The 18,424-nt window shown below is 55.1% G+C and overlaps 1 protein-coding gene across 1 annotated transcript; it reads left to right on the top strand.

The window, feature by feature from the left end:
* Positions 1-8,802: 8,802 nt before the first annotated feature.
* CARNS1 (carnosine synthase 1) lies at positions 8,803-18,168 on the top strand. The gene is made up of 8 exons (XM_074230945.1): positions 8,803-9,401; positions 9,734-9,823; positions 10,465-10,952; positions 12,185-12,389; positions 13,042-13,106; positions 13,942-14,173; positions 14,616-14,896; positions 15,898-18,168. Exons 1-8 carry the CDS (start codon positions 9,032-9,034, stop codon positions 17,122-17,124), a joined length of 2,958 nt encoding a protein of 985 aa, XP_074087046.1. The 5' UTR covers positions 8,803-9,031; the 3' UTR covers positions 17,125-18,168.
* Positions 18,169-18,424: the final 256 nt, after the last annotated feature.

The following is an 18,424-nucleotide window of genomic DNA, read 5'->3' as shown; positions in this document are numbered from 1 at the left end:
CCGCCTAAGTGGCAGCAGAGAAGGTTCAAGGATTCTTGTCCATGAATGGAAAATGGATTAACCTCATTCTGCTTGGCCATCTGAGGAAGAAGCAAAAGGGCTCCACCTTCCCTGTCCTCTCCTAGGCTCCAGACAGTGACTCTACAACCACTTGCCAGAGAGGTTGAAGCTGTGGGTATTGACATTCAAGTCTGAGGGGGACTTGAGGTCCTTAAAGTCCCTTCTACCTGTGTAACAGTGGAATCTGGGATCAGGCAGGAGACAGGACCTACACTACTCATATGTCTGTGCTTTAGAGCAAACCAAGCCCGGCCTCAGCTGCCCCAGACATCCACCTCCCTGCCTTTGGAGGGTCCTTGATCCAGAACGGAAAGGGACTTTCAGGACGTTGAGTCCATCCTCCTCGTCTTTGGTTAACACAACTGAGATCCAGAGAAGTGACTCACCCATATTCATTTGTGTGGCCTGTAAATGTCAGAGGTAAAACTGGTCTCCCTGACCTGGACAAAGACACAGACATAGACACCGACAGTATTGCAGGCCAAACGCATTTCAGAGGTGGGGGGGGGGGGGGGGGGGCGAATGGCCACTCTCACCTGAGAGGAATCAAGGCAGACTTCTCAGAAAAGGTGGCAGTCAGCCGCATGTTCATCTCAGCTCCCAAGGCAGACTTCTGCTCCATCTAAGAGAGAGTTCCTTGGCAATTGGAAGTATTCAAGAGTGGAAAGGCTGACCTCCTTCCCCATCACTGAAGGTCTTTAAAAGGAGGTGGCTTGATGAGCACTTGGATCCTCATAGTCTGACTCATGGTCACGTGCAGTTTGGATAAACTCACCTCTGAAAGCCAATGTGATACAGTGGATAGTGATGGTGATGATTATATAATTAGAATATGATTATGTAATTTAGTAACAACTGGCATTCACATAATGCCTCAGAGTTTTGAAAAGCAAATTTCTCATTTTATCTTCACAACAACCCTGTACGGTAGATGCCAATATTATCCTTTATCTAGCTATCTCTCCTTCTTCCTTCCTTTCTCTTTTCTTGCTTTCCTTTTCCTTTTCCTTTCCTTTTTCTTCTTTCCTTCCATCCATCTATCCAGCCAGCCAGCCAGCCAGCCAACTAGTCATCTATCCATCTATCTACAATGTCAAATGTCTGAAGGCCTACACTGGATAAGAGAGATTAGATGTATTCCTTTTGGTCTCAAAATACAAGACTAGGAAGAAAGCAGGACAGAATTCTAAGACAACTTAAGGAAGTACTTCTAAACAATCTTTGTGAGGTAATGAGCTTCCCATCACTAGTGATATTCAAGCAAAATCAGATAGTTTATGTTAGGCAAGTTGCCAAAGGGATTTTTGATCTGGCACTGTCTGCTTTCTGCCCAGGCTCCCACCTGACCTGTGACCCTGGTCAATACTCTGATTTTGCCAAACTTGGGTTCAGAGGGTTGCAGATTCCAAGTTGGGAGAGCCTAAGAGAGCAGACAATCCAGACCCTTCCTTTTTCAGAGGAGGAAGTTAAGGTCCAAAGAGTTAAGGTAACTTGTCTAAGGTCACACAGCTTACATGTAGCAGAGTCAGAACTGAACCCAAGAGGTCCAAACCATTTGGCCTTTCCTCCATTAATCCAACCTGGTTTATATTGACCTTCTTCAAGCTCTCTCTGTTCCAATCTTCCATCATTCCATGCACACATCCATGGAATACTTCACTAATAGATGATCATCTGGCTTTTTCTTGAATATGTGAATGAATGTACCTCTCATTACTTCACATAATAGTCCATGCCATCATTTTGCTTTGTTTTTTTTGTTTTTTTAGGTTTTTGCAAGGCAAATGGGGTTAAGTAGTTTGCCCAAGGCCACGCAGCTAGGTCACTATTAAGTGTCTGAGACTGGATTTGAACCCAGGTCCTCCTGACTCCAGTGCCGGTGCTCTATCCACTGTGCCACCTAGCCACCCCATCCATGCCATCATTTAACACTTCTAGTTGCTTTCAAAGTCCTTATTACATAGAGACTTTTCCAAACAAGTCTTCCACCATCTTGGCCTGCTGGTCAACCTGTGCATTTGCCATTCCATTTCCACCTCGGATGCTTTGTATACATTGTCCCTGATACCTCCCTCCTCACCTCTGCTCCTTGGAACCCCCAGCTCCTTCAAGACCCACCTCAAGTGCCCCTTCCTATTCCAGGCCCACACTGAGAGCTCCCTGAAGACAGATCTTCTAACTCCTTTCCCATTAGATGGGGCCTTAAGGCATGAGTTGGCTCAGTGGAGAAAGCATCAGGGAGACAAATTCAATCGCAGCCTCAGACACTGCCTAGCTGTGTGATCCTGAACAAGTCACAGAACCTGCTTCAGGTTCTTCATATGTAAAATCTGTTAAAAAAAAAAATCAGAGTATACCCCAGAGCTGTGTGAGACTCAAGTGGGGAACCCACTCTGCAGGTGCTACCTAAGTGCTAGCTAGCCTTCTGCCTATGTATTTCATGGGAGACACCCCCATACTTCTTCCATCTGCTCTTCCTTACTCCCCCAGATACTCTCTCCATGAATCCATATCAAAAGAAAGTTTCTGTCTTCTTTTCTGGAAGAGTGTGTGTAAGGGGGGGGGGCAGAGAGGGTAACCAGAAAAAAATGCCACTGAATACTAGTACAATAGAGAAGAGGAGGAATGGAAGAGAGTCAGAGCTGGGTCTAGTGACCCCTCCCCCGGAGGGTCCCACAAGTCCCAGCTATACCCTCACTGGTGTATCTTTTTTTTAGGTTTTTTTTTACAAGACAAATGGGGTTAAGTGACTTGCCCAAGGCCACACAGCTAGGTAATTATTAAGTGTCTGAGGTCAGATTTGAACCCAAGTTCTCCTGACTCCAGGGCCGGTGCTCTATCCACTGTGCCACCTAGCTGCCCCCTCACAGGTGTATCTTGAGGAACTAGATGACCCTAGGACCCTTAGCCATTGCCCTGAGCAGGTGAGGAATCTGAAGCAGGTAGAGGTGGCATCATTTGACTCATTGATACAGCTAGTGAGTGTCTGCAGCTGAATCTGAACTCAGGTCTGTCTTCATGACTCCAGGGTCTATGTTCTATTCACTGCACCTGTAGCTGCCCCTAGGTGAGACTGGCATGCTTAGCTCCAGGGGTAAGGGCCAGGAGGTGGCAACAGCAGAAATGAGAAATGAAACTTGAGATGAGGAAAACTTCGCAACAATTAGAGCTGCCCAAGAAAGGAGTAAGCTGCCAGGGTAAGGAAGAGGTTCTCCATTTCCTGTTGGCATCTCTCTGGGCATACCTGTTCTGGGCTGGAAGTTGATCTAATTGCCCTCCAAGGAGTGAGACTGGTTCCAGCTCTGAGATAAAATGAGTCACTCACTGTCTGCCTGCTGAAGGCAGCACCATGGCCAGGGCCTGAGCCAGGAGGAGTGACTGATCTAAGGAGGTCCCCCTTGGTAAATTCAGCCTGGTAAATTCAGAGGTGGAGCAAAGTGTGGGGCAGGGAGCCAGTGATAAAGAATGCTCCTGGACTTACTGGAGAGGGGCCCTCTGGGATGCTTGAAGTAGGGACTACTGAGTCTGGGGATGGGGATGATAAGATGGAGAAATGGAAAGCTTAGGGATGATCTAATCTAATCCCCCCATTTTACAGATTAGGGAAGTGTTTGTCCTTCATTCTCCAAGAAGACCATGACATCAGGGAGGTGATGCTTTGATAAGCACATGAATTGATTTGAGATGGGGGTGCTCTGCTAAGTCACCAGCCCCACTTTCTCCTTCCAGAGCCATCTAGATCCAGTGGCCAGATAGGAACCAGGATGATCAGACATGGTCCTGGATTCAAGACAATTAGGGTTAAGTGACTGTGTGGTCACACAGCTAGTAAGTGTCAAATGTCTGCGTCTGGATTCTAACTCCTGTTCTCCTGACTCCAAGGCCAGTGCTCTTTCCACTGTGCCATCTAACTGATGGAAATGAGGCCCAGGGAACAGAAGAGATGTGCCAAGTCACACAAGCATTAAGAAATCAAGATTCACTGCTATCTTATTGTCTCATCTCTCTATCTCTTATACTTTTTTTTTCCTTAAGGATATGATTTCTTGGGGCGGCTGGGTGGCACAGTGGATAGAGCACCGGCCCTGGAGTCAGGAGTACCTGGGTTCAAATCCGGTCTCAAGACACTTAATAATTGCCTGGCTGTGTGGCCTTGGGCAAGTCACTTAACCCCATTTGCCTTGCAAAAACCTAAAAAAAAAAAAAGATATGATTTTGCTCTCATCACACTCAGTTTGGATCAATGTACAACATGGAAACAATGGAAAGACTGACAGATTGCCTTCTGTGTGGGGGGGGAGTAAGATGGGGGGGAACTGTAAAACTCAAAATAAATAAAATCTTTAATTGAAATAAAAAAGAAATTAAGATTCAAATCTGGGTCTCAACTCTAAATCTAGCCCTGGCCAGGGGCTAGAGGGGCTGGCTACCTTTGTATTTACAGAACAGAACTAGAAAAGACTTCAGAGCCCAACTATCTCCTTTTCCCATTTTACAGATGAGAAACCAAAGGCTCACAGAATAAACAGCAAGTGATCAAAACCTCACCTGGAGAAGATCCATTTCCCTTTCCTCTGCTATTTTGAGAGCCAGGAAGAACCGCTTGCACTGGCTTTGCCCTGATTTACAGAGCTGCCCACCCTGGGAGGGCCCTTGGTGCCTGCCTGGTGGTGATCCACCCCCTGTTTGAATCCTCTAGGGAGTGGGTGCCCATTTTGTCAATTTTGGGGAGCATTCCTGGGTGGGTCTATTTTTGCAAAGATCCTCAGGATAAAAGAGACTCAAAGACCCTTCCCCCCCACACACACACACATCCTCAGTGCATCTTGCTGGACCCAAAGTTGGAGCTCTAGAGGTGTGGAAGGTGGGGGCAGCGGCAGGCGGAGGACAGGGAAGCAGAGCCATGGGGAGAGACCTTGATCTCCACGCCTCATTTGGAGGGAAACACAAAAACAGGGTTCTGGGGAGCCCTGTGCCTGGCCTCTGGGGGGGCTCACTCCTTATTACCAGCTTAAAGCTTTGCTGCCAACTTTACCAGGGTTGTGGGCACGCCTCCCTGTTCAGACTTCAGCAGTGGGTTGCTGTCTAAGAAAATCCATGAGCGTGGGGCACCTTTTAGAGGGCTGATGTGGGAGGCGGGGGGGTGGGGTGGGGTGGGATGGTATGGGGGGGGTGTTTTCCCTGGGGCCACTGGCAAAGTTTTCTTGAAAGAGAGACAGGAGCCCTGGCTTGGGATGTGGAGGGCACGGTTGATGTGTGACTATGTTTGTGCCCGTTGTGCCAGGCTCCCAGGGTTGCCTCTATGGGCCTCTGGCCAGAACTCGGTTTCCATAGCTGTGCCCGTGGGGAGTGGGAGCCTGGCTTGTCTCTGGGGCTCTGTGACTGCTTGTCCTGAACAATATATCTCTGTTTCTGAGGCCTTGTCCCTGTGAGGCTCTTTGGGGGGGTGGTAGGGCGAAGGAGGCTGAGGGGAGGGTGGGTCTGTACCAGTCTCCCGCTCGCCCCTCTTCTGGCTTCGTCTTTCCACAGAGTCAGCTCTCCCTCCCTCCACCTTTCTCTTCTCTCCCTTCCTGTGGTCTCTCTTTGGTATCTCTGATTTCCTGTCTCTCTCTCTGTTTTTTCTTTCTGACTTCTCATTGCACCGCATTGCCCCGGCCTGGCTCTGCTTCCCCCGACTTCTGTCTCCGCCTTCCCTTGTCTCTGTCTCTCTATCTCTGCGTGTCTCTGTCGGTTTGTCTTCCTCTGTCTCTCTGTCCCCCCACCCCCCTCGCCCTGGGTGGCTTTCTAGCCTCGCGTCTCCCTCTCTGTGTGGGTCTGTCTCTCTGCCTCTGTCCCCCCCCCCCACCCCCACCCCCGGGTGTCTTTCTATCCTCCCTTCTCTGTCCGTCTCTCTTTTCTTTCTGGTCCCGTGTTTCTCCCTTTCTCTTTGGATTCTGGGTCTCTGGGCCCGGTCTCCCCGCTGGGCGCCCCGTCCGTACTCAGCTGTCTCTCCGGGTCCCCGCCGGGTGTTCCATTCCCGAAGCTCCCGAGCTGCAGAAGAAGAAGCGGGGGGCGGGGGGGGCGGGGAAGGGGAGGACCGGGGCGGGGGTCCTGTTCTCTCTGTCGGGCTCTGCTCGCCCCGCCCCCCGCGCCAGCACCTGGATCTCTTGGGAACCCCCCCGGGCGCCCCGCCCGCCCGCTCCCCGGCCCCGCGGGGCCCAAGCCCTCCCCCCTCCCTAGCACTGGGCATGCCCTGAGCCCGGGCTATATAAAGCCTAGGCGCCTTTAATCCCCGGACACTGGTACCAAGCCCAGGGCAGCCCAGGCCAGGCCAGGCCCTCCAGCCGCGCCGCCCCCCGCTCACCCAGGTACCCCCCGCGCCCCTGCCTGCGCGGGGCTGGGCAGTGGGCACCCCGAGGGGCTGGCGAGGAGGGGAGGGAGTGGGAGGGGGGAGAGGGGCGGCTGGGGTCAGGAGGACCCAGGGGCAGGAGGTGGGGGAGCCCCAGGAGCCCAAGCTCTGCCTTCCTGGGGCCCAGAAAGTGAGGTGCCCCTGCTGAGAAGCCCTGCTTCAGCCCCTCTGCTACTTAGAGTAGCAACTGAGGTAGCCTGGCTTCAGGCATCTGACTGCCAGGCAGGGCACCTCAAATCCCCAAACCCAGCCCAGTCCTCTTCTTTTAGAATCTCCTGAGGTCAACTGGCACTATTTCCAGAGCTATTTCCCAGTTTAGTTCAGCCTTCAAAAAGTACCCTCAGGTTTGAGCTGGAGGTGGCCCCAGGGCAAGGTGGCAATTCTTGTGCCAGCTCTCTGGCCTCTAGTTTGGCATTTGGGCAATGAGAACTGCTGGGGTTTCAGTATTTGGGGGCCCTTGGTTGGTGTGGTCTGGGTTGGGGTCATGACGGGTCATGTGGTGCCACCCCAGGCCCCTTGGCAGCTGCTGACCCTCATTTCTAGACACCCTGGGCCCTGGCCCAGGTCCCATCCACCCTCTCTTCCCCAGCCCCTGGCTGCTCAGCTCTAGTGACAGGAGAGGCTGTCCTCGTCTCACCAGCAAGTAATTCTCATGCTTAGTTGCATTCACAGGTGGGGGCTCAAGTCTCCCCAGTCTCTCCTCTCTGAGATCTGGTCTGCTCCAGCCCTAGGCCCTTCAAAGCCCAGAGGCCCAGGCAGAGAGAGAAACCAGCTTTAGATCCTTTAAAGTTCCCAGTCAGTGAGAGAGAGAGACAGAGAGACAGAGAGAGACAGAGAAAGCAGCCCTAGACCCTCCAAAGTCCCCAGGGCCAGTCGGGGTGGGGGGGGGGGAGAGAGAGAGAGAGGGGGAAGTGGGAGGGGCAGGAGAAAGTTGGGCAAACGGAATGGGGGAGAGGCAGTGCCCTGGCCTCAGGAGCTCCAGGAGATTCCCACATCTTGCTGAAATCTTCTTCCCTCTCCCTCTTTTTTCTCACTCAGCCTCTTCATCTGCAAGATGGTGAGTTCACTGCCTCCTCCCTCCTTCCTGGTCCCCTCCCCCCAGTCCCTGAGCTCTAAGGCGCTGAAGGTGGACCCAGGCTCTGAAGTTCCGCCCTCCCACAGGTGGCACTTGGCTCCAGGGCTTCTTCCTTCTCCAGAGCCCTCAAGACCCAGCATCTCCCCTAATAGAAGCACAATGGGATTACGAGGCCAATGTGTCTCTTCTCCCAAGTCATGCTTTCCCATTAACAGTCCTTGAAAGGGGACCCGGCAGGGTCTAACATTTTGTCTCTTATGGGAAACCCAGATTGGGAGGGCCTTCACACAAGTTTAAGCAGGAGCTGGGGCAAAGGAGGGGCCTGTCTCCTGACTTACAGAATCACAAGACTTCAAAGTTGGGAGAGGGGGCTTTTGAGTCTTCTGGTCCAACTCAGAGACACCCACACCCTTGACAGAAAGCCATCCAGTCTTTGTCTGCAGATTCCCAGGAACGAGAGGCTCACTACCTGATGAAGCAGCCTTTTTCCATTTTTTTAGGGAGTTTCCATTAAGTCTGTCTTTGACTGGGACCAAACAACACGTCTGCCCCAGGGCTCAATGTACATTAGACCATAGGCAGGGTCTATGCCTTTCTCAGGGTGCCCAGGAGAGGGGAAGTGTTGGAAAGATCTGGCTTCAAATGTCAAATCCTGATATTGACATGTCCTGGCTGAATGACCCTGAGCAAGTCACTTTCCTTCTTGAGACTCAGTTTCCTCATTCATAAAATGTGGGTAACACTACCTTACAAGGCTGGATGAGAGCCTTCAGATAAAGTGCTTTGCAGACTTAGAATTCAATGTGGCAATGCCACCTCAGATCTGCCTCTCACCTCAGCACCATAGTCCTAGGCCTTGGAGGAATCTCAGAAGCCTTTGAATCCAACATCCTCATCTTAAATGAAGGCCCAGAGGCCGAATGTGGTCCGTCTGGAGTCACACAACTGGAGAGGAGAGCTCTCCAAGTTCATCACCCTTCACCAGCCTAGAACTCACAGATTCTGCCCTGAGCTTGGTATAAGCAGCTCTCAAACTTAATAAAAACCAAACACAAAATTTAGCAGGAATTTCTGGTGACTGCCATCTTCCTTTGGTGGGAAGCAACAATGGCTATAGTCATCCTGCATTTTACCTTCCCTTTCCCCTTGGGAGGTCATGAGCCCTCTCGGGATAAAAGATGAAGAGCCCTTTCTTTGGGTACCCTCTTCTTACACCTTCTCCCCCCCTTGTGTGAGTGAGACCATTCCCCAATCTGACCCTCAGTTTCCTTCTCTATAAACTGAGGTGGGCTTCAATAGCCTTGAAGGTCCCTTCCAGCCCTGGTCCTGATCTTAGAAGGCATCTTTGGGTACCTCAATCCCTGCACAGATGAGTTGCCTAACACATGTTTGAAAGCTTAATCTCCCCATCCAACCCCCTACTTTTGGATCCCCAGGGTCACCCCTCCTCCTCTCCACAGCTGGATAGATCTTGCCCTTCTGATGACCCTCCTCCCAAATCCTGATTAATGTTCCCCTTGGGGGTTCCCAAAGGTCTGCTCTCTTATCTGTTCTGTTCCTCCCTTCCCTGTCCTGCCCAACCTCAATCTTTCCCCACAAAGCTTTCCCTAGATCAGCTGCGACCAGAACTGGCCCACTCTGTGCCCTCCAAGGACTCAGAAGAAGAAGGGGGTGGAGAGCAGCATGGGAGCCCAGAGCTGCCCCCACGAGGACCCCTCTTAGGGTTCTGGAACCAGGATGTGAATCTGATTTGTAAGAGCTCCCCTGAAGAGGGAACTGCCCGGGCATGGACCACCTTCTACTACAACTTGTTACAGAGCTGTTTACAGCAGGCAGGTCTGCCTGAGACTGTGGACCGCACCCTAGAGCCTCACCCAGGTGAGGGGGGGCCCAGGGACCAGCTGCCATCAGCCCAGGCTGACTGGGACAAGGAGGCCCACCACCCTGTGTGAAGAGTTAGGCACAGACACATGGCTGGAAACCTTTGGGAGGACAGAGGCGGGGGCAGTGCCCACACACCTGGATCTGGGGAAACTCAGTCCTCTTCTGCCAACTTCCCATACTAGCTTGGTTGCTACTATTTTCTCAGAAAGACAGTGCAAATGGGATAGGCAGGGACATCACAATGAATGAGGCTGACTTGGGTGACAGGGGTGAGGGGGTAAGAAGGGAACAACCAGAGAGTGGAATTCTCTTCCTTTTCTCCTGAGGTTGCCCGGGCAGGGAGGTGACCTTGTGTGTTCTAGGCTCCCCCAGTTCCTTCTTCTCCGTGCTGCTGGAAGGCGGGGTCCAGAGTCCAGGTAAGTGATGGCCAGCTTAGGTCCAAATGCTCTGCAAGCAGCCTTTCTATTCTCAGAACCCCACCCCTAGGTCCCCACATGGTGGAGCTGACCTATGGAAAGGGCAGGCAGAGCCGGCCACATCCCAAAATACCCAAGCCAGGCAGCTGCTAGACATTCCTGATCAGACAGCTGGAGATTCCTCCCATGGGGGTGGGGTGGGAGATCAGGGGCATTCCTGTGGAAAGAAACTGTTGTTAGACTACAAGAGCCCCCGGTTGAAATGCCCTTGCTGACTTCATGGCCTTGACTTCTGAGGCAGAGAGCCTGGATGTAAATTCTAGCTCTGTTAGCCAGTCAGCAAAGGTTTATTAAGCAGCTAAGATACACGAGGCCCTCTGCAATGAGCTGAAGATGTAAAGAAAGGCCAAAAGCCAATCCCTCCCCTCCAGAATACGACAGAGACAAAGTACGGTGTCACTAAGAGAGAAGTCATTACCATTAATGTTCACTGTGACCTTGGTCAAGTCGTGATTTTCTGTCTGTAACAAGGAAAGTAGGCCTCGATAACCTCTAGTCTTTTCCTCGTCTGAATCTGTGATCCTTGCCCCTCCTCCCCCCTTCCCTCCCCACCTTCATTTCTTCCTCTCCTCTACTCCCAGGAAACATGCTATTGTGTCTGTCTCCAACCTGGCTGACTAAAGTGCCCATGGCTGGAAAAGCAGGGGAATCAGCCCTTCTGGTCTCCAAGGCTGTGGCATTCCATCCAGGAGGACTTACCTTCCTGGAGGAGTTTGCCCCTCCACGGCAGGTCACCTATTTCCTCGGGGAGCTGGGCCCCAGGGCTGGCCGAGGCCGGGAGGTGGCAGAGCTGAGCAGGGATCTGGGCTGCCCCACCGGAACCTCGGCAGAGCTAGCCCACCTTCTGGAAGACCGGCTACTTACCAGAGTGCTTCTGGCCCAGGGGAACAAAGTGGCTGTGCCCACTACTCTGGCCTTGACATACAAGCCTCCCCAGCAGCTGCGGGGTCAGGCTTGGACCCAGGACCTGCGTCTTGTGGAGCTCAGTGACAAGGAGGGGCAGGAGGGACTGGTGAAAGAAGAAGTGGAGACATTTCTCCATCTTGAAGCCCTGGGAAATGCCCGCCAGGTACTAAGGACTCTGGGGATTGAGTGAGAACTAGCCTTGGGGGTGCTGGTGAAGAGAGTGTGTGGTAGAAACTGCCTTGGGTTGCAAATCAGGAAACCTGGTTTTGTTCCCCACCTAGCAGAGTGACTTTGGACAAACCAATCAAAATGCAAATATACTCTAAGTGAGTGCTGGGTGCCAGGCACTCTATTAAACACACCAGAGACAAGAAAAAAGGGGAAAACGTGGGCCCCACCCTCAAGTTGTTCTCAGTACAATGGGGAAACACCATGTACAAAACCAGTTGTAGACAGAATAGATGAGAGATAAACTCCAAGGGTGGGGGCACGGTGAGGGGGAAGACCAGCAAGGATTCTGCAGAAGGTGAGCAGAGGGAGCATTTAAAGCATGGGAGACAGCCAGTGAAAAGTCACTCAACCTCTGGGATCCTCTGTTTCCTCTTCTGGAAAATGGAGGGGTAGGTATCCATGACCTACAATGTCTTTTCCAGCCCTAAGCTTATCACCCCTGACCTGTCCCAGATGTGACTGGAGTCAAGAAAAGACTATGTTGAATGATACCAGTGAGCTGAGAGCCTATACAGAGATGGGACTGCCAGGGTTCTTAGGAGGGTGGCAGTTTGTAAACCTTCTGGTGCCCAGAAGTGATTATGATTTGCAGAGAAATCAATGAGGTGATTGCCAGTTAGTAGCAATCATAACCATATGGGGAAGGTAGTATGGCACAGTGGAGAAAATGCTGAATGGAGAGTTAGCAAGACCTGAGTTCAAATCTCACTGTTTCTACTGGCTGGCTGGAGGAAAGTAGGTTGGTGGAAACCTTCTTGAGCCTCAGTTTCTTCCTCTGTAAAATGAGGCTAATGACACTTGCAGGACCATGGCTATTGTGAGGCTCAAGTATGTCCACACAGCTGAAGTGCTGTGGTTTAGAGGAGCCCCAAAGACTGGGCCCAATCCTGGTTCTGCCACTTATATGTGGGACCTTAGGCAAGTCACCTAACTTTTCTGAGACTCAGTTTCTTCATCTGTAAAAATGAAGGAGTTGGGCTAGATAACTTCTGGGGTCCCTTCCAGCTCTGGGTGTACCATGTAGGTTGTTATTAGTGCTGTTGGGTGGTGCTTTGGGTTTGGGAGTGAGAGGTGTGTTAGGGCTCCTCTCAGGGAAAGATGCAGGGAGATGGGGGGGGCAGGGCAAGAGGTCTAGGGCCCTCCCTAATGCTCCCTGCCTCTCAGGTGGCGGTAAAGCCTGGGGGCTGGCGCTGGCGTGGGTCCCAAGCCATGAGTCTGCATCCAAGGTCAGAACCAGGGGTCGTGGTCCAAGCTGTGTTGGCCCTGTTGGAGAAGCTGGAGGAGGAAGAGAGTGTCCTTGTGGAGGCTGTGTGTCCTCCAGGCCAGGTCTTGCATCCTGATCCCCCTGGGAGCCTCACTCCCCAGTCAGGTAAGACCCTCCCCTCCCCCTAGAGAGAGCTGGTCTGGGCACAGTAGAATTCCTTCCCTTCTTGAGCCCTGGGCCTCACACCTTCCCTGACTCCCACAAGCCAACTTCCATCCAACTGGAGAGGCCCTGGCCACAGACTCAGAAGACCTTCCACTTTCTAGCTTTATGGTCCTGGACTTCATTTTCCTCAACCTTATAGGATTATAAATACCTGGGCTTAGTCAATAGAGTGCTGGGTTCAAATCTTAATTCAGACACTTACTAGCAGGTATGGCCACAGATCACTAAATCTCTAAGTGCCTCAGTTTCCTCATCTACAAAATGGGGATAGCTCTTGAGAGGCAGCATAGTGAGTGGGTGAAGAGATAGGCTTGTAGTCAGAAAGACCTGGGGTCAGAGTTCCAGGACTCTCCATCAGTGAACTGCCAGGGAGTTGTCTATCTACCTCGGAGGAAGGAGTACCCACACCAGGAGTTCTCTTTACTCAAACAAAAGCAACAACAAAAATCTTAGATTCAAATACAGATGAAGAAAACAGTTGTACGACCAGCCTCAAGGCCAGCCTTCTTGGGTCATTGTGGGGATCCAAGGAGAAGTTTGGAAAGGACATTTTAGCTATGTCATTGCTGATCCTTCTTTTTGTTTCTGCCAGAGGTGGCCATTCGGGCCTGCGCTGTTGTGTGCAGGTCTCAGGGGGATCGGCCTCTGATGAGCCAGGTAAGGAAGGGGACCCCAGGGTTCTCCAGGCTTTCAGAGGACCTGAGGATCAGCCAATGGCTGATTGCCCATTCCTGCCCAGAGGAGGACCCCCCCCTCAGGTCTAAGTAGGCTCATGGAGGGCACCTGGGGGGTAGGCAGGGGAACAGGAGGGAGCTTCTGCATTTGAGGCCATTTCCCCTGACTCTAGAGCCAGGCCTCTTTCCACCCTCCGTCCAGAGGATCTGGCTTTATCTGCTCCCTACCATGTGACAAGAGGTCCTGGAAGGTCTCTGCCTCCTAAATAAATGAGTCTCAGTATGGGCTTCTGATAGAAGGTGGGCCCACGAGAATGGGTATAATCCAGCTAGGTGGACAGTGAGAAAAGGTGATGGAAAGCACTTCGGGCAGAGGTTAGATTTGGAACAGAAATAGTATTTGGTCCAACTCCCTCATTTTACCAATGGGAGACAGAGTAGGTTCAGGTGACCTGCCCCATGCTCTGGGGAGAAGACGAAGGCTGGTGTGGCCGGAGTTCACTTAGCAAAGGACTTGGGAAGGAGAAAGTTAGGAAGGGACGTTGGGACCAGATAGACAGGCCTTGAATGCAGTATGAAGGATTTACTTTGTGGGCAAAGGGGAGCCAACGAAGGTTTCTGAGAGCAAATGGAGAAAGAATGAGGGGAGAGAAGCCATAGTCCAGAAAGAGGCGGGGGCTAACTGAAGAGACCAGGCTCCCTTGAGGGAATAAGATGGGGAGATAAATGGCGAGTCCAGAACCCCTTGGGGAGTAGGAGAGGGCCTGGGCCCTTGGAGGAAGGAGGAGAGAGGGCTGACGCCCCTCTGCTACCCGCAGGTGGTGTGCAGCGTGGGCCGGCCAGAGAAGCCCCTGAGGCACCAGGTGGCCCTGCCACAGACCCTGGATAGCGCCCTGGCCGCCTGCGGGCTGAGGGAGCCGGCTGCTGTGGAGGTGCTGCGGGGCAGGGTGCGGGAGGCAGCTGAGGCAGCACTGGGAACCGTGCTGGAGCTGGAGGCCTCACTGAGTCCGGAGCAGCGGGGCGGGCGCCAGGCACGCACAGACGTCCTGGGTGAGTCGGGCCCTTTGGGGCCTGGGCCGCAGCTGGGTGCCGCTGGATGAATGGGAATTTCAGCTGACCTCCCTCCCTGAACCACTGATCCCCTGGCCACCCCATCCCATTTCTAGGCAGCATCTCTGGGGAGAGCCTCTGGCCTGGATGGTTCCAGTCCCTTCCCCAGGCATCCAGGCCCTTAGGCACAAATGTTGGGGAGAGGGAGAAATGGAGTTTGCAGCACCCCCAAGTGGAACCCTGGGACTCTGGGGGGGGCGTAGTAAGGCTTTTGCACCCCCAGCTATAAGGAGAAGGATCGTTGGGCCCTGAAAGTCAAAGGTCTTAGACCCTCAGGGTGAGGATGGAGGTGTCCCAGACTTCTTTGTCCCACGTTGTTGCTCCAAGCCCAGACCTCTGGCTGCACCCCCCGCTGAGCTCCAGCTCCCTCTGGCCCCAACAGGTGTGGACCTGGTGCTTTCACCCGTGGGCCCCGGAGGTTCCCTGTGTCCTGTACTCCTGGAGCTGAACAGCTGCCTGTGTCTGGAGGCCTGTGGGCTCCTGGAAGGCCAGTGGGCCCGGTGGGGCCAGCATTCCCAGTGGGTGGCCGCAGGGCCCCTGGTGGAGACCATGCTGCGGCGCTCAGCATGCCACCTCATGGAGGGCAAGCACCTGCTGGTGGTGGGCGCCGGGGGCTACAGCAAGAAGTTCGTCTGGGAGGCGGCCCGGGACTATGGGCTCAAGGTGAGGGTGGGGGCCAGAGCAGAATCCCCATGGGAGGAAGGGAAACGATGGAGGGAGGGGGAACCTGGAGGTGGGGAGTGGCTGCTCTGGTGTGGACAGGACCAAGAGAAGGGGAACTGCCCCCTGAGCATCCCTTCCAGGGGCTCCAAGGATGGTTTGAATCCCCTCCCCCTTCCCCAGTCATTCGTTCATTCACAAATCCCAGATCCTCTCGTTTTACAGAAGGGCAGGAGATGGGCAGGAGGTGGGCAGGCCTGAAGGAGGGTCTCCTATGTGGTCAATGAACCCAGGCAGTCCTTGGTCCTAGGGAACTCATGGTCAGATTAGGAGAAAGCTCTGAAGGGGAAGCCTCCATCACTGGTGGAAGAGGTGCTGGTGCTGATTCGAGAGTCCAGGACTCCTGGCGCTTCTGAGTGAGAAGGCACCTCAAAGGCATCTGAGTCCACCCCCTACTGAACAGGCCTTTCCTCTCCATCTCTCCCCTTCTCCTCCAGCCTCTGTTGGCAGATGACCGGGGCTGGGGAAGTGGTGATTTCCTGTTGCAGGCCACTGCCCTCAGCACCTCTCTGCAGCCCCTCCTGATAGCTCCAGGTTCCCCTCTTAGAGGCCACCACAGGGCAAGCCCTCAAGGCCACAGTCCTTCCTCCTCACCCACCCCAGCCTTCTCTTCTTTGTCCTCCCAATGATCCTTGTGTGGCATGGCTTCCAGGGAGAAAGGAAAGAAGCATTAATGAAGGGCCTACTGTGTGCTAAGGGCTTTACCAATATGAACCTCTCCACTACCACCCCCCCCCCAGGGAGGGAGGTGTTCTCATTTCACAGCTAAGAAAACTGCAACGAACAGAGGTTATGGGACTTACCCAGGGTCACACCGTGAAGGCTTGTCTTCCTGATCCCAGGCCCAGGGCTCTGGGAGGCTGAGGCTCCTGGCCCCTAGAAAGGGATGAGCAAGGGGCTGGGCTGGCAGGGGAGGCCACACTCTCCACCCTCTGTTCTCCCAGCTCCACCTGGTCGAGTCCGATCCCAACCACTTTGCCTCTCAACTGGTCCAAACCTTCATCCACTTTGATGTGACGGAGCACCGGCGTGATGAGGAGAACGCTCGGCAGCTGGCGGAGCTGGTACGGGCCCGGGGCCTGCAGCTGGACGGCTGCCTCTCTTATTGGGATGACTGCCTGGTGCTGACAGCCTTGCTGTGCGAGGAGCTGGGCCTGCGGGGCTGCCCCCCAGCTGCCATGAGCCTGGCCAAGCAGAAGAGCCAGACGCAGACTCACCTGCTGCGCTGCCAGAGCCCACGCTGGCCAGCCCCCGCCCTCTACGCCGTGCCCTGCTGCCCGCTGCAGACCCCCGATGATGTGGAGCGGGCAGCCCGGATGGTGCCCCTGCCTGGGGTCATGAAGCTGGAGTTTGGAGCCGGCGCCGTCGGGGTGCGCCTGGTAGAGGATGCGGCACAGTGCCGCACCCACTTTGCCAAGATCTCCCAGGACCTGCAGGGCGAGGCCGACCACCCGGGCATCGGCCTGGGTTGGGGCAACGCCATGCTGCTGATGGAGTTCGTGGCCGGGACGGAGCACGATGTGGACCTGGTGCTCTTCTCCGGGAAGCTGCTGGGGGCCTTCGTGTCGGACAACGGCCCCACTCGCCTGCCGGGCTTCACTGAGACGGCGGCTTGCATGCCCAGCGGACTGGCCCCCGAGCGCCAGGCCCAACTGATCCAGGCGGCCTACCAGTGCTGCCTGGGCTGCGGCCTCCTGGACGGCGTCTTCAACGTGGAGCTGAAGCTGACCGCCGCTGGGCCCCGGCTCATCGAGATCAACCCCCGCATGGGGGGCTTCTACCTGCGGGACTGGATCCAGGAGCTCTACGGAGTGGACCTGCTGCTGGCTGCCGCCATGGTGGCCTGTGGCATCCCCCCCGCCCTGCCCGCCCGGCCCAGGGCCCGGGCCTGCCTGGTGGGCGTCATGTGCTTGGTGTCCCAGCACCTACGGGCCCTCAGCTCCACGGCCAGCCGGGAGGCCCTCCAGGGCCTGCATGAGCGTGGCCTCATCCGCCTCAACCTGTTGGAGGAGGAGCTGCTGCCAGGGGAGTACGAGGAGCCCTACTGCAGCATCGCCTGCTCTGGCAGCAGCCCCGGCGAGGCCCGCCAGCGCCTGCTCGGGCTCTGCCAGGGGCTGGGCATCGACTGCCCAAACTACCCCGTGGCCCATTTCTTGTCCCATTTCAAATAGCGGTGGGGACCGGGGGGAGGGGCTCTAGGGCAAGGCCATCCCTAACTGGAAAGGAAGTGGAGGTGGAGGTCCAGGTTTGACTATCTCAGACCTGAGAGCAAAGGGCTGGGGCCCAACTATCTGCGGGTCCTGGGAAGGAGGTGGGGGTCCCCAGAGTCTGGCGATGGCTGAGGACAGGGATGGGACCCCTGGCGAAACCATCAGCACCTCAGAGAGAGCGTGTGGCGCTTTGGGAAGGGGGGCTGAGATGAGAGTGAGGGCGCAGGGGGACAATGCCTCTTCCTTCCCGTTTTTAGGTTGGGGAGGATCAGGGGAGCCCTCTGAGGCCAGGCAGAAGCCCACCTTTGCCTTCTAGATCAAAGCTTGGGAGGCGGTTTCCAGATCCATCGCCCCTCCTCTCCGCCTTCCCTCTCGAGGGCTGCACCAGAGGATAAGTGATGGCCCAAGGTACCCCGGACCCGTTCCTACATCAGCCCTCCTCCCCCCACTAAACCATCATCCTATCCCACCTCTAGGCCCTTCCTTTCTCCCTGGCCCCAGTCTTTCCTAGGTGAGAGGCCCACCTGGTGGGCAAGGCAACCTCTCCAACCTGGAGCCGCCCCCCCCTGCATCGCCCCCCCACGACCCCAAGCCCGGATCCCAACTCACTCTCCTCTCCCCTTCCTTTATGCCTCCCACTGCCCCGAACAGCAGCGACCTGGTCCAGGACAGACTTCCACGGCTCCCTCACTGGGCCCCAGGAGGGCTAGCGGGCAGGAATGGCAAGTCTTCCGGGGCACTGCCCTTTCCCTGGCCCAGATTCCCTGGCCTCTAAGACGGAGGGGACTCTGGGAGGAGGGCCAGGGCCCCTAAAGCCCCTGATGTTTTGGGGGGAACCCTGGAGCAGTCGGAGGGCGCCTCAGAAGGCCAGAGCTACCCCCTTCTCGGCTCCCCCAGGCCCCAGCTGGGGGCTCACAGGCCTGGGCGAGGGTCCTCTTGGGAGGCCTCTTCAGCCAGTCTCCTGCCCCCAAATCCGCCTGGCCACCCACTGGGCCCAGCTCAGCCCCTGCCCACCACGACAGGGACCCTGGGGCCCTCCACGCCCCGGGCCGCCTCTAGTCCAGGGGCCACGGGAAAAGAGCCCACGGCCCCAAGGGGGAAGGATGGAGAGCAGGGGGCCCGTCCGGGGCAGCCCTCCAGTGCATCTTGCAGGCAGGGAAACTGAGGCCCAGGGGGCAAAGCGGACTAGGAAGGCAGCCGGGTGAGCCCGCCGGGGCTGCCCTCGCCCCCCTGGCCTGAAGCCACCCTCCCGTCCTAGAGG

Source organism: Macrotis lagotis, chromosome 3 (assembly GCF_037893015.1).
Source record: "Macrotis lagotis isolate mMagLag1 chromosome 3, bilby.v1.9.chrom.fasta, whole genome shotgun sequence".
Classification (NCBI taxonomy): domain Eukaryota; kingdom Metazoa; phylum Chordata; class Mammalia; order Peramelemorphia; family Peramelidae; genus Macrotis; species Macrotis lagotis.
Note: the sequence above shows the minus strand (reverse complement) of the source record. Positions and strands in the feature narration are given on the sequence as shown.